The 15,169-nt window shown below is 31.5% G+C and overlaps 1 protein-coding gene across 1 annotated transcript in view; it reads right to left on the bottom strand.

Moving 5' to 3' along the window:
* Window positions 1-7,913, bottom strand: part of LOC126734132 (glutamate receptor 1-like) — a 62,968-nt gene extending 55,055 nt beyond the window's left edge. The window contains exon 1 of the mRNA XM_050437662.1: window positions 7,651-7,913. Within this exon, the coding sequence (XP_050293619.1) occupies window positions 7,651-7,878 (228 nt within the window). The 5' untranslated portion in view covers window positions 7,879-7,913. The remainder of the gene's footprint in view (window positions 1-7,650) is intronic.
* Window positions 7,914-15,169: the final 7,256 nt, after the last annotated feature.

Genomic DNA, 15,169 nt, shown 5'->3' with positions numbered 1-15,169 from the left:
TTTGTGGATTATCTTGGTTGCTATGGGAAAGTTTTTGCATTGCTGTATTACTTTTTCGTAAAGATGTTAATGGCGAAAACAAAATTAGGTAGGTACCTACGGCAAATTTTTTTTGCTTATTTAAAAAATCGAAAATTTGAACGATTCCGACGATAATAAAAAAAAAACAAAAAAAAAAATTAAATCCATTTTAATTTTTTCTGAGCTTAAACAGGAATGCAGCAAGAGGTAGGCATTATTCTAAATAAAATTAATATTGTAAAATGTAAGTTAAAAATAAAATTGTTAATTTACCCACCTAATTTAAATACCGAATTTTTATTCTTTTTAAAACTCAAAGCGAGTATCAAAATAGTTTGGTAGTTTAAAATTTTAAATGCGTAATCTTACTATAAACTATAATAACTGCAGTAAAATATTATTTCGAATCAACGCAAAATATGTGCCACAGCGCGGAATTTTTGCCATCGCGATGCGGTCGTCGCCTCGCATGATTTCGGCTTCTGTTGTGAGGTATCCATGAAAGCGGGGATAAGTGTCCAGGCTAGAACTATCGATCGGCTACGCTACGGGTTAACACGAGAACGAGAAGTGATTGTCGTAGAGAGGCGGGGACTGCTGCTGGTGCAGTAGGGACGGGCTTTTTTCGCTTTTTGCTATAAACTCGTGGCGGTTAATATAGAAATGGGGAAACTACAATGGTATCCGTATTTACGAGACGAGGACCAATATAATAATTTTTATGATTGTTAATAAAGACTTAATCCATAAAACTCTCCTGAATTTTGTTGTCTTGTATTCCAAGAAATTATACAAGTCTCAAATAATTTAAATACATATCCTGTTATACTATTTCGATCTATTTCATGATTACCCTAATCAGCATCTACATAGCCAATTACAATTTCAATATATTGATTTCTAGTATAAACTAATTTAAAGTCATAAATGCCCTTAATATACCGTGAAACCCTTTTTAGGCATTGTGAAAACTCTTTATTATTTTTATTTTGATAATGGCTTAATAAGTTAACAGCTGTACAAAAATCTGGGCGAGTGCAAAGAGCGACATATATTAAGCAACCTAGTAAATTTCGGCATGGGGCGTCATATTGTTCATTAGCATTTAATGCTAAATAATTTAATTTATATGGAAGTGGTGTTTTAACAGGTTTACAATTAGTCATATTAAAATTATTAAGTACATTATAAATATGCACTTTGATCTAAAGAAATTGTATTTTCATGTTTAAATTCTGATACCTAGGAAAAATTTTAATTCATTCATGTCATACATTCTAAATTTATTTTTTAAATGTGTTTAGAACTTAACATTGTATTAATATTATCTGTAAATATTGCTAGATCATAAAGAATTACGTAAACGTTTTCTCTTATATTGCCTTTATCTACAAAATATAAACAATAGTCGACACTTGACAATTTTGAAAATTATGTTCCTTTAATATTTTGTTTATTTATCTTGTTGATTGTTTTAACCTATATAAAAATCTATTTAATTAACATACATAATCATCTTTTACTTTCATTCCTTCAGGTATTTTCATCTAAATATATTCCATTAATATGCCATTTAAGTATGCCGTTTTAACATCCATTTGATGTATGTGCAAACTAAATTGATTTGCAATTGCTAAAAATATTCTAAAAGTACATATACTGGTACAAAAATTTCAATATTATTTTCTAAAAGATACTAGTGGCTAAAATCATGCTTTATACTTTGGCAAACTATCTTGTACATTGTTTTTAATAGTAAATACCCATTTACAATCTACAATATTTTAAGTGTACACTAAAGATGAATGGTGAAATATATTGATCTTTGACCAACTTTTGATGAAACAGTCGTTTGTCAAGTCGAATTTTATCCATTGTGAAGGTTTAGTAAAAAATGTAAATAAACAATCGGTTTAAATAGGCAATCGGCAGTCGTTATTCAAGTTTTTCTTTGTGTTTCGGTTAACTTAAAATATATATATTTATTTTAAATTTATAGCTTTAAACAATTTTCGTGCAAGTTATTTAAAGAATGTCATTTAAGTAACAAGATAAACACATGAATATCTTTCTTTAAATATACCGACAATGCGCGTGTATATAGAATAACAGTAGTAGCGATTATAGCAAATCAAAAGAGCAGGAAAAAGCGTACTCTTTAATGGTCACTGATTTAAATTTGCCCGAATTAACTGTAGCAGATATAAAAGCAAAAATAAAAACTATTTGAATACGTTATGGAGCAGTCTTGATGATGTTTATGAGCTCCGACTATTTTGGTTTAAAGATGCAAATGTGTTCCTACGCAACGTATGCACTCCAAAGCCAACTTCTTCAAACTTGCAGTTTAATACACAAATTTTTTTCCTTAAAATCAATTAAGGTACTAAAGTTTTGATGTGCTAATAATGATTGACAAACCAAAGATGTTTATTTATTTTTATTTTTTTATTGCTAATCACTTCAAATCTCTTTATTACAATTACAATACATGCATTATCAGAATATAACATGCTAGCATCAAGGTTGCTAAATCATTTTCCATTCCCAAAGTATAATATCTGTTGTAACAAATCGTTCAGCATAGTAAGTTCGTACTTCTCCTGCTGCCCTGGTGTAGTGTAGTAATTTTTTGCACAGTGGGAAATTTTTTCAAGACCGGTATGCTAATGTTGGGTAGCAGTACCTGGCTTAACCCTTCCTTCTTCCCACTCTTCAATATCCAGCATATCTCTCTGGATATATGGATTTAAAGTAGTTAAACTTTTTACTTAACCAGTTGTGACGAGCACATGTAGTTTTCACCACTTGTTCTGTTATTTGTACAGAGTGGAATCAGCTTCTCAAAGGTTCAAAATTTTGACACAAGTATGTCGAAGGTGTTTTCGACGACTCGACGAACCCTTGAAAGTCTGTAATTAAATATGATTTGTTTTTTTCGGCTAGTGGGCTACAACTGGAAAATGGCTTCAAAATATTAACTCTTAATGGGAAGGCGTCATCAGTGATGAAAATCCCTTGTTCCGGTATATTCAGTGAGTTATTTCGCAAGGCCTTGTTAAATGTTGATTTCGAAAACACTGCGGCATTATTTACTCTTTCATTTGTTCCCACGTCGATACACAAGAATTTATCATTAGCATCGACAATTGCAAATAGAATCGTACTGAAATGTTTCTTGTAATTAAAATATTGCAAATTAGTATTCGGCGGACACTCGATATTGAAGTGTTTACCGTCCATAGCCCCACATACATTCAGGAAATTCCATAAAGTTTCGTAGTCTCGCATCACTTTTTCCCAGCTCTGAATGTTGTTAGGTACCTGTAACAAACATTTATAGACAATAGTATATTGGGTATTTGGAAGAAGGTACATTAAAATTAAGGGGGTGATTTTATGTGAATGATTTTGTATTTACCTTTTTACAAAATAATAATATTAAGATTTACAGTACTAATTAAAATAACACCTTTGCTGTGCCAATATTATTTAGCAATGTTCGCTTAATTTTCGTGACGTATGTTATTTGTACTCAAATTTTGTATTATATATTAAAATTTTTGTATTTCTGTTAATTATTTTTAGGAATGCTATTAGTCAATTAAATGCAAATATTTTTCTGTTCTAGGACTTCGAAAATGGACGGGAAAGAACACTTCTGGAAAAGCAGGAAATGATCAGCAAAATTTGGAGTAACATAACATAGAGAGCAAACAGTATACGGTCTGGACACTGAAGCACCTTTTTCAGATAATATTGAAAGCTCTTCACCGGCAACTACAAGTACTCCAAAAAGTCTTGCCAACATACATAATTTCAAAAGGGGCCGAAAGAATTCTCTTGATTCGGCTTCGGGGGTTCATGATGCAATAAAACTCAGTCAGTCAGGTAATCAGTCTCAATCATCGGTGTCGTCTAGTCCATCTAATTATCAACATTCCATGGAAACACGTAATTTTGACTAGTACTCTGTAATATCATCACCCATTTTGTCTTTTACAGCAATCACAAAACTACTACCAATCAACAAACTCAGATAACCGCAACACAGACACTCAATATGATTTCAGCGATGTTTTGTCACAGGCTCTTTCTTCAGCCGGAGTAAATGAATATTATTATTATATGAATTAATTTAAAAAAATTAAAAATGTTTTGAAAGTTAATAAATAATTTTTTAAATTTCTTCTAATAAAATTTTATAATTTTTGACTATTCTACTAACTTTATTCTATTACTAATGAATCAATTTAACTGTAAGGAATAAATTTTGTACTTACCAGTAAAAAATCTACCAAAACATTGTATATAGCCTCGCATGCCTCAGGAAAAAACACTGAGAATGTACTTCTTGGATATCGTACCGTCCATTTGTAGTTTTAATTTCGGGCTCAAAGCTTCTCGGAACCAAGTATCCTATTTTATTTAACGGAGTTACTTTTTCAAGAAGATATGCTAATTGGTCCTCATTCATTGTTAAATGATTTCTGTACACTTCAAAATTTTCTTCTGCCCATTCTCTTAAGAGCGTTGACGATGCTTCTAGATTTTCTTTCCCAGATGAGTTTCAACCATGGTTTCAAGCAAGAAATCAATTTCTTCCTTAACGGCCCTTTCCCATTCATTTTTATCAGCTCATTTATTATGTGTTATTTCTGTCTGTATTGTGTTATTTATATGTCTTATTTCATTTTCGTTATATGAAATTTTAGAAAGATTTCTTATTCTTTTGCTCCGTCTGAGTTCCGAAACGGTAGTCTTAGATTTTTGTTCAGGATTTTGTTTAAATAAGTGACTTTTATCCTCGATTTTGTTGACAGTTTAAATACTATTATTACCTGCCTCTAATTCCGATTCTAAAGGAGCAGAAATCGGTACCGCGTTTATATCAGTTTTAGATATTTTAATACCGTCGGAACTTTGTGTCGGAAACCCTTCGTCAAGGTCAATTTTAGGCCTTGATCTGGTAACAGAGATTTCATCAAAAATGACATGACTAGCTGTATTGAATTTATTTGTTAAAAACATTTGGATTAAAAACATTAAAGCCATTAGGTAAATAACCTATAAGTATACATTTAGTAGATTTTTTAAAAAATTTGTGATGACCCAAAAACACCACTTTTAAAGAAAAATGAGCTTCACCTTTAAATAAAAAATCTTGGAAAACTTTATATGTTTCAGATTTACAGGTTGGTAAATAAGTTACAGTATAATAAGTAAATTCATTAATAAATGTTAATAAATAATTTTTATTATTTATTGTTGGTCGAGAAATTGATCCACATATATCTGAGTGAAAAACATATAATAATAGCCTTTGAACATAGGACTTCTCTTTGCCATTAGCCAAAAACAAACACGCTTCCTTTCCATAGATTCAAACTTTACATAAATGTGTGATTGGAGCTATACTATTAAATTTTTCATAATATTGTTGCTTTTTTAATTCTAAAAATTAATTTGTATGTACATGACCTAAGCGTTTATACCATAATTTATAATTTTCATATAACTCTTTGGTTTTATAAACATTTACTTTATTTTAATTAATTTAAAATATTTTAATTTAATTTTCTGTTTATTTCAAAAATTATTGGTGTTAAATTATTAATCACCTTACCGGTTATAATAGTTTTGTTGCCTTAGCAAGATTTTACTTGCCCATTTGAAGTAAACAGGATGTCTATACCAGTTTCTAGTATTCGTCGCATAAAGAGCAGGTTATAAGGGATATCGGGAGTAAATAGGACATTTTTCAGCTTTCTATCCATGAACGCCCATGTTGGATATAATGTTGATTTCTCCTCTTTGGTAAGTTTTTACTGAAGTATTATGCTTCGAAACCGCAATATCTACTGGCTTAGGCAATACCATGAATTAAGTGAAATAATGGTGTTGATTTATTATATGGTTGGTGGCTCCAGACACTAGATGGAATTACTTTGGCGCGTATTCTGAATTTGCATTGAATGACTAGACATAATAAATGCAAAACTTGACTCATCTTTATTGGTTTGAATAGTATTTAAAGTTCTCCTTTCCTGTGTAGTAGAATCAATTTGCCCTTTCACCTTTCACCTAAAGTAGCCCCTGCTGATGTTAATTCAATAATCATTTCATCAAACTTACTGAAATGATCGATTAAACATGTATTTTCCTTCTATTTAAAACTCAGCAATTTCCTTTGCACATCAAGCTGAGTGCATAGGCTTTTTCTTTGGTATATTGTGTCCAGCTTCTTTATTATTTTTACTAGCAGTATATTAAGTATTTAATAATACAACCCTCAACAATTAACTACATTTGTTGCCAATTCGCAGGTATGTCAACAGGTGGATTTTCTGCCAAAACTTGTGATGCATCCTCTTCGGCATTGATGGCTTCTATGCGGAACTTACATATTGAAGAATTGGTTCCACTGATCGAAGTAATATTATGTCGCACTTTTTTATTGTTTTCTATTGTCACTACTTTTTCACACTAACAAAACACAAGTTTGTTTACACGAAAAGTTTCTAACTATAACCTACCGCACTTATTCGTTTAAACACAATAATAGAACAAAAACACAATAATAAGAACTATTCTTTTATTTGTGCTCTTAGGTTTGAGGAAAATAGAATTACGACGAAAGAATATTTTTTTCATTACAGACCGAACTAAGAGGTCTAATAAAGAGGCTCTAACTAAGAGGTTTGTATATATTATAAAATAACTGCGTCAGCTATTAGAACCAAATTCTGTTTTCATTTATTAGAGAACGACGAGGATAGCGGCTTCAGACAGGCAATAAACATACCAAGAAAGAACTGATACCTGATATACAACTCTAAATATAATGAGACAATTTTGTAAATAATATTATAAACAGATTTCAATAAATATAAAATAATTGTGGTATACAGGGTGTTTTTCAAGGGTGTTTTCCTATATCTTGTTTGTTTTTTTAAGAGCAAATAGCTATAGTATGCCTAGACAAAACAGTTTTTTTACCGTTTTTTTACAAAGTCGTAAAAGCTTTGCAAAGCAAACCATGCTACAAACAATAATTCTGTGAAAATGAGATTCAGTTGTTACTAAACTACTAAATCTCAAATAGTGCATATACTACAGGGTTCACTAAACAAAAATACATTCCTCCTCTTAGTGGACAGCGCAAGTGTGCAACTCTCTTTAACGTGAAAGTTTAACTATAGTTTTTCTATTACATAGGTAATAGTTCATGGGTATTTCGGCAACTAACAGAGAAGTTGGTCTCGTATGTAATATACACATCTATTTAACGAAAACACTGTGACTTAACAAGCAATAACAAGTCACAATTTAAATAGAGAACGAGTGCGTTTTTCCTCTATTAAATACACTGCGGTTTAAATTTAACTTCAAGATGCTCCAGACGTGCGACAAATTGCATTTCCCATCTAGTGGCAAGCGTAAGTTGGAAATCAGTCGGTATTGTTGTTTTCCCTTTAACTTAAGGCTTTGCTTACAGTTCTGTTGATTGCTAATATATTTTGGCGCCCAAGAAGGAAAATTTCTAGCCGTGTATATTTGTACTATTACTAAGATACCCAACACTTTTATTTCAATAGAGAATAAATATTAATTGCAAATAAAACTTACTTTTTCTTTTAAATGCCTCATTTTTATGATTTCCCATTTTGTCAGTATAAACAACGCAACTGTCATCAGTGCAATTAGTGCTCCTAGTGAAATCCAAACGTTTCTATCAAACGGTAAAACGTAAATATTGCTTATGTATGATAACTTTGGCTTTCGAAAAACGAATTTCGCTTGCGTTGGAGAAATCATGGAAACATAGTCGATTAAGTCTATTCGATTTTTTATCATAAACAGGGCTGTCCCTAAAAAAATATGGCATTAAATATCCGCTACGATTTATAAAGTTCAAGCCGTAAGCTATGTTAAAATTACAATTTGTATATATTATACCAAGTGAGTTTTTTAAAGTTCTACAATACGATATGTCAAAAACGGCTGCAATTTTTTAACATCTTTGTCATATAAGTATAACATTATAAGGTATGCAAAGGAACAAGTTTTTTGATATTTTTTAAAATATTTTTTACATGTGTGCCTACTTCACCCTCTTAAGATTTAAGGAGAGGATTACTTTCTTATTTTAAATGAAATGATGTATTTTTTATTTTAAAAATTGTAGGATCTGCGTCAAATATGAAATATGTTTGCTAAAAAAAGTTGAATCGCTCTACTAATTACGAATTAACACCACTTTGTCGGACAAGAATCAGTTATAACATTTTTATTAATAGTAATAAGAAATTCATCACTCATAAGTTCTGCGTGTAAGCCCATAATATTTGTCTTGTTATAGGAATAAATTCGAAATAGAAATTAAAAAAACGATTAATTTATTTAATAAATTACATGTTTATGTTTGCAATTTTGTCTAGAATTTTACGAAAGGCTCGTTTTATCGGAGCATTTTCTTTGGTGTTAATTAGATGCTGCACGAAATCAAAACTTTCCAGGTCATTATGGCGCAAGAAAAACACATTTATTTGGTATCTATTATATATTTATTTTATATATTTGACTCAATTAAAATACTATTATGTAAATGTAAATACGTTAAATATCTTAGTTTTTGTACTATTTTATTCGTATTTTGTGGTTAAAGTTGATTCGTAGGGTCTTATGAGGGTTCTATTTACGTTTAATTTGATTTTTTGACCTATAGGGTCTAATTTTTAGGTAGTTCATCTTGTTTGAGGGCCCCATTTTGGCCCCAATTTAGGTTATTTAGGTGATATTAAAGTATAGTTCAGTTCAGAGAGCTATAGAATCTTTGATGTGCCGCGAATAGTCCGTGTGTCGGTGTTGCTTGTATTGTCACATGACATGCATGTTTAAATCGCAAAATTTTATGTGGAAAGAGTCATAAAGTCATATTCTAAGCGATATTTAATCATTCCATTAAATAAATAAATGTTTTAAGCATTTTTTTAAGAATTTATACATTTGATTCGTAAAATTTGACTACATGCGCCCACGTACTATTTTGTTAGACGTCTGACCTCAGTCACAGCTACTCAAGCGTGAAAAGTTGCACAGGTCCGGCCTTAAAATTTATTTGTATTTAAAACTTTATTATTCGGGATTTTTGTGTTTAGTTTTATTAAGTTAGAAATTCAGGATAGTTGATAGCAAGATAATATTTAATTTAACTATAATATTTAAGAAAGTAAAATGAGTTTAACCAAAAATTTTAATTTAATAAGTTTTACGAATTACTAGGCCCATTTATTCTGTGGATTAAGGCATTAAAGATTTACTTTTTGACACAAAAGGGTAAAATGTTTTGGTTTGTCTTCAAATTTTATATATTTCCTTTTTTTGGGTATTGAGATTTATTTTTACTTGGTGGTGATTATTAATGAGGATTTTGGCTGCCACATTCAATGTCCTTTATTATTGTTTTTTTTTTAATTAATACATATTATGATATATTATTATAATAATATACTCATGAAAACCCCCTATATCTACATTTAGTACCAACATCTTTTGATCAAAAGTAATTATGTAGTCAGAAAAGTGGAAGTATATTTTTTAAAATAAACTTTTGGATTAAAAATCATCTAGCTATCTATATCTTATGCGTGTAAAAGACACAAGTTTTACTTTTTACATCCTGAATGTAATATTTATTAATTTGTTTGTCTCATATTTAGTTATTGCGCATATTAGGAGAGATTAGATGAAAATTAACAAAAATAAATGCTTATACTAAAAACTAAAAATCTTTTACAAAACACTATATTTTAAGTATACTGGATCCTAAAACTACAGTGAGGATATTAAACACTTTTGTAAATTTAACTACTCTTTTGAATCTGGCCCAAAGAGTTTATACAATTTTCTAAATTCTGTTTTTTTGCCTTTATTCTTCTAGCAGTTTCTTCCATTAAGGAAGGAAACAATTTCTCTATTGCCGCTACGGATTCCAACTTCATCTCGCACATCAGCATAATATGGATACTAAAGCATTACATTATATATACTTTATTGTGTCGCTTAAGGACAAACAGGGGCAGTAAGCTGAAAAAAACAAAACTTTAAACTTGTTTAATTAATAAAAATAGGGTTTTCTTACTATGGCAAAAAAGAGACTTTTTCCCAGAGAATGGAAATAATACATCAATCATAAATGTATCATACCATGTTTCGGCTAATAATATATGGATCTTTCTTCCTCCCAAAATTTTTTAATTTTCTTCAAATATTCTATACGCCACCTGATAATTCCATTACAGCAGCTCTTTTGTTAACCATCTTAAGCTTAAATCCAAGTTTTATCAAGTATCTCCGCAAGGTTGAGACTGAGGAATGTTTGTCTGTTGCCGATAAGGTGTCCTTAACCATCTCTATGGTCAGAATCTCATTGTTTTTGTATTTAGAATACACACCTTTCCTTAGAAATTTGGCAATATCCGTGCCTTTGATTTTCCAGCATCTTTCCTTTTTTTTCTATCTTTAATCCCTTTTTTTACAAGCATATTGTACTATAGGGAACCCCTGTTAAAAACGCTGTTTGTTGCAAAGCACTACAAACATTTGTGAACTGAGGATCATTCCTTAGATTGTTATAGACATTTAGATAAATTTGTTTGGCGTCTGTACTTAAACAATTACGTTTTAAAACTGCTTGATTTTCCCTTGTAGTTTCTACTTCCCTTGCATCTTTCTCTGCTTTCTCAACACTAGAAAATGAACTATCAGAATTATGTGAGTCTAAATCACTGTCCAGATCACTCTTATTGTTTTTATCACAATGTTGTCTTTCTTGTGCACCCACGGTCTCTCGCACAAATACTTTCCTCTAACCTCTTCGTTTGCCATATTTTTCCAGGGTCGAAACATTTTAAGGTCTTTAGGTATAATACCAAAACAAATCCACAAACATAAATTAAAAAAAACACACTTCCTCATAGTAAAAATTGCTAAAAATTTACACGTATACAGGCCAAATTCTAAATTCTCCACTTTCATAAACGTGTAAAAAGAAAAACCGGCAAAACATATCAAATAATAATAACCTCACATGACGCCCCCTTCCAACTATTAAAGGTGATAGACCCATCCAACAACTATTTTAAAGGCGATAGACTTATCCTTAAAGATCTCTTTAAAAACACGACGAAAGTAATACAAAAACAGCCCAAAAATTTATTTGGGTACAGCCCCGTAATTCTCAAAATCAGTGGGATAGAAAGAGATACAAAATCACTTGCACAGCCTGAAGTAGGAATCGCCAGAACGCAGGTGTTTTATCTTTGTTTAATAGACTGGCTAAAAAGAGGTGAGAGGTCTGTGAGTGCTGGGAGTGTTTAAAATGTTTTGTAAGATGCTTGGGTTTTAGTCCACGGTCAATTTTTTGATATTATTTTCTGGTGATATTATTTTCTTTCTAAAAATGGACATTTTCGAAAGAAAAATAAAAAATAGTATAAAACATGGGGTTTTACGTATATTTAAAATGATTTCATAGATAAACAATATTAAATTTTGCCATTTAAACATGTATATCATGCGACAATAAATACGACATAGGCGCACGGACTAGTTAGGGCGGCATCTGCGACACATCAAAGATTCTAATACATTTTTGAACTAGACTTTAATTATAATTTGTATACTTGCTTGCTTTAACTGTCATTATTCTCTTAAAATTATTGGTCTCTTTCGGCAAAAACCATGAATAAAATTCTAAATATTTCTAAATTGTTTCATGGGGCTTTAAAAGAATAAGTTTCATGACGCGATCTGGACGCCTGGTGATTACTAGAGTATCCCTGTACCGTCTTAAGTTCTTACTTATTGATGATTAGTCAATATGTAGGATACTTGCAATTATTTCTTAACTAAATCTCCGAACAACATAATAATAGTGCGCTTCAGCTATTTGTATATTTTCTTTTATCGTTGCTCGTGTTGTAAAAAATTGTTACATTTCTACTAGTTAAATTTTGGTTCTGTGTAAATTTATAAATGTATAGCATTTTGCAGTAAAAAAGAAAAAAAGGTGTAAACACTAATAGCAGCAGCACATTTTTATTTAAGGTTAAAATGCTTTATACAGGATTTTCCAAAATATGGGTGTGGGGGTAAGAGCAATAAATTTATGAGAGAAAAGGATAATAAAAATGGACATACCATAGGTTGTTGATTCCTTTCTTCTATATACTTGATCTGCCCCTCACTGCCGGTATTTTCGATAACTTTGGCAAGGTTTTACGGAATTAGATACTGAATTTGAGTAGTAGTGAAATATACACAAAATGCGTCGAATACACGAAAATGGTTCCCTTTTAAGTGCTTGTTCACTTCTCTCACCCCTGGTTCCTCGTTCATTTTTAGGAGGGGAATTAGCAATTCTGGTGTTAGCGAGCAGACATATTTTTAGATATAGGGGTCATTCAAAATTTACTTGGAGAAGTGAGATTAATATGAGTATTTAAACAATTAGGGCAAGTCATGCTAATACTATTACTGAACATACAATCAATATACAAACCCCAAAACAAACAAAAATTAAATTTATTACTTATTTCGAAATAAAAACGTGAAATAAAATATCATAAAAATAATAATAAAAATTTATTAAGGGTGTAATAAGAAAAATTGATTGACTGGTAAAGGACATAATCTATTCACTGGGCGTACAAAAGTTCCCTTTTTAATGTGACAACTCTTGTGATGCCATCGCGACCGGGATATACGTGAGTAACTCGACCTAAAGATCATTTATAGGCAGGTAAATTATCTTCTTTAATTAGGACTAAAGTGTTTGGTACTATATGTACTGTATTTTTGTCCATTTACTGCGTTGCATTAGGGTATGTAAATATTCTGTGTGCCATCTGGCCCAAAAGCTTTGATGAAGTTGTTGCAAGAATTGCCAGCGTGAAAAACGACCAATATTGACAGCACCCAAGTCAAGTTTAGGAAAATAATTCAAAGAGGCGAGCGTTAGGAAATGTCCTGGAGTTAAAACCTTAAAATCATTTGGCTCCGAGCTCTGAGGGCATAAAAAGCGAGAGTTAAGAACAGTTTCTATTTGAATGAGGACGGTATTGAGTTCTTCAAATGTGAGTGTTTGCAAACCAATTACACGAACAGGGTGTGTTTTTACTGATTTGACACCTGCTTTCCACAAACCTCCGACATTTGTAGCATAGGGTGAATTAAAACGCCATTCAATTTTTTCATCTTGTGAGGCGAGATGCATAAAAGAATTAATTTTCTTCCATGCACCGGTAAAGTTTCTTCCCTAATCACTATAAATGTGGCTTACCCTACCTCTCCGAGCAATAAAACGGCGCAAGTCCGCCAAAACTGCAGCACTTGCCATATCTGAAGCAAGCTCCATATGCAGAGCCTTAGTTGTCATACATATAAAAAGACAAACATATGCTTTTAAAACCTTAGTACCTCTAACACGGCTTAAGGTTATAGAGAAGGGTCCCGCGTAATCAACACCAACATGAGCAAAGGCATTTACTGCTGTTAGGCGACTAGGGGGTAAGTCACCGATGAGAGGTTGAATTGGTGTAGCGTTAGAGCAAAAACAATTATGACATATAGAAATGATTCGACGAATGGTACGTTTTTGAGCCATAATCCAATATTTTTGGGAAAGAATATATTGAAGAGTTTGTAAGCCAGGGTGTAACATAATTTTATGAGTATATTCTATAATTAAATCCGTTAAACGATTATTGGAAGGTAAGAGAATTGGGTGTTTTTTATCAAAATCAATTGGGCTATTTTTAATACGGCCGTCAGCGCGTAAAATATCTCTTTTTATTGAGAAATGGAGTGAGTTTACAAAATACCTTTGATAAAAATTTATTAGATTTAAGAGCGTGTATTTCAACTGAAAAACATTCATGTTGAACAAACTTTATGAGGAGGAGCAAGGATTCTTCCAATTCAAAAATTGAAAACATTCTTTGTGCAAAGGTTGTCCATTTTCGTGGCTCATATTTTATCCAACATAAAACAATCTCATTAATTTTAATTAGAGAAAACTCCCAAAACATAAGTTACCAATTTTGAGAGTAATACGGCCGCGCATAACTCTAAGCGGGGAATAGAAATCCGTCTTAAGGGGCATACCTTTGATTTTGAAATTAAAAAATTGGTTTTTATTGAGCCATCTTTATCTAAATTTCGTAGGTATACTACTGCACAATATGCGTCCTGACTAGAATCGCAAAATTCGTATAATTGAGATGAGATTAAATCATTTTCAATTATTCGCCGAGGAATTTTTAATTGAGATAAATTATTAAGTTATTTAGGAGGCTGGGAATCTCAATCATACCCGCTACTCCAAAGCCTTTGAACTACAATCTTTAGAGATATTGTCACTGGAGACAAAAATCCCAGACGATCAAATATTCTTGCCAGTTCTGATAGTAAGTGTCTCTTAGTGCAAGTTATATCCATTTGAGCAATTTTGAATGTAAAACAATCAAAGTTTAAATTCCATGAGTGTCCTAACATTTTTGAGCGTAGATTCATCACTTGAGTTAAATGAAAGAGAATCGAATAGCCTGGAACAGGAAGGTAAGTGCGAGAGAAGATCGGGATGGTTACTGGCATTTTCGTAATTCAAAACCAGAAGACCTAAGAATTAATATGAGATCGTTTTGCAACTTTAATACATCTTGCAAAGAGTTTTCTCCTGAGAGAATATCGTCAACAAAATATCATTTTTCGGATAGCCTTTACAGCATTCTTATCCTACCTCCAAAATGGTTTTGATGGCTAAATATGGACTACAACTAACGCCAAAAGTAACAATTTTTAATTCAAAATCCTGGATTGGATCATTGGGGGAGAATAGATGTAATATTCGTTGATAGGGAGTGTGCTTAGGATTTACTAAAATTTGTCTATACATCTGCTTTATATCCGCAGTAAAGACAATAGAGGCAAATCTACAATTTAAGAGAGTAGTAACAATATTTTGTTGAAGCTTGGGGCATAAAGACATTTATATAAACTCTGCCTATAATCTGGTGCGCTAGCATCAAAAAGAACTCTTAACTTGCTAGTAGAGCTATTTGGTTTGAGAGAATTTTTTCATTTC

Source organism: Anthonomus grandis, chromosome 3 (assembly GCF_022605725.1).
Source record: "Anthonomus grandis grandis chromosome 3, icAntGran1.3, whole genome shotgun sequence".
Taxonomy (NCBI): domain Eukaryota; kingdom Metazoa; phylum Arthropoda; class Insecta; order Coleoptera; family Curculionidae; genus Anthonomus; species Anthonomus grandis.
This window is presented reverse-complemented; position numbering and strand designations above follow the sequence as displayed.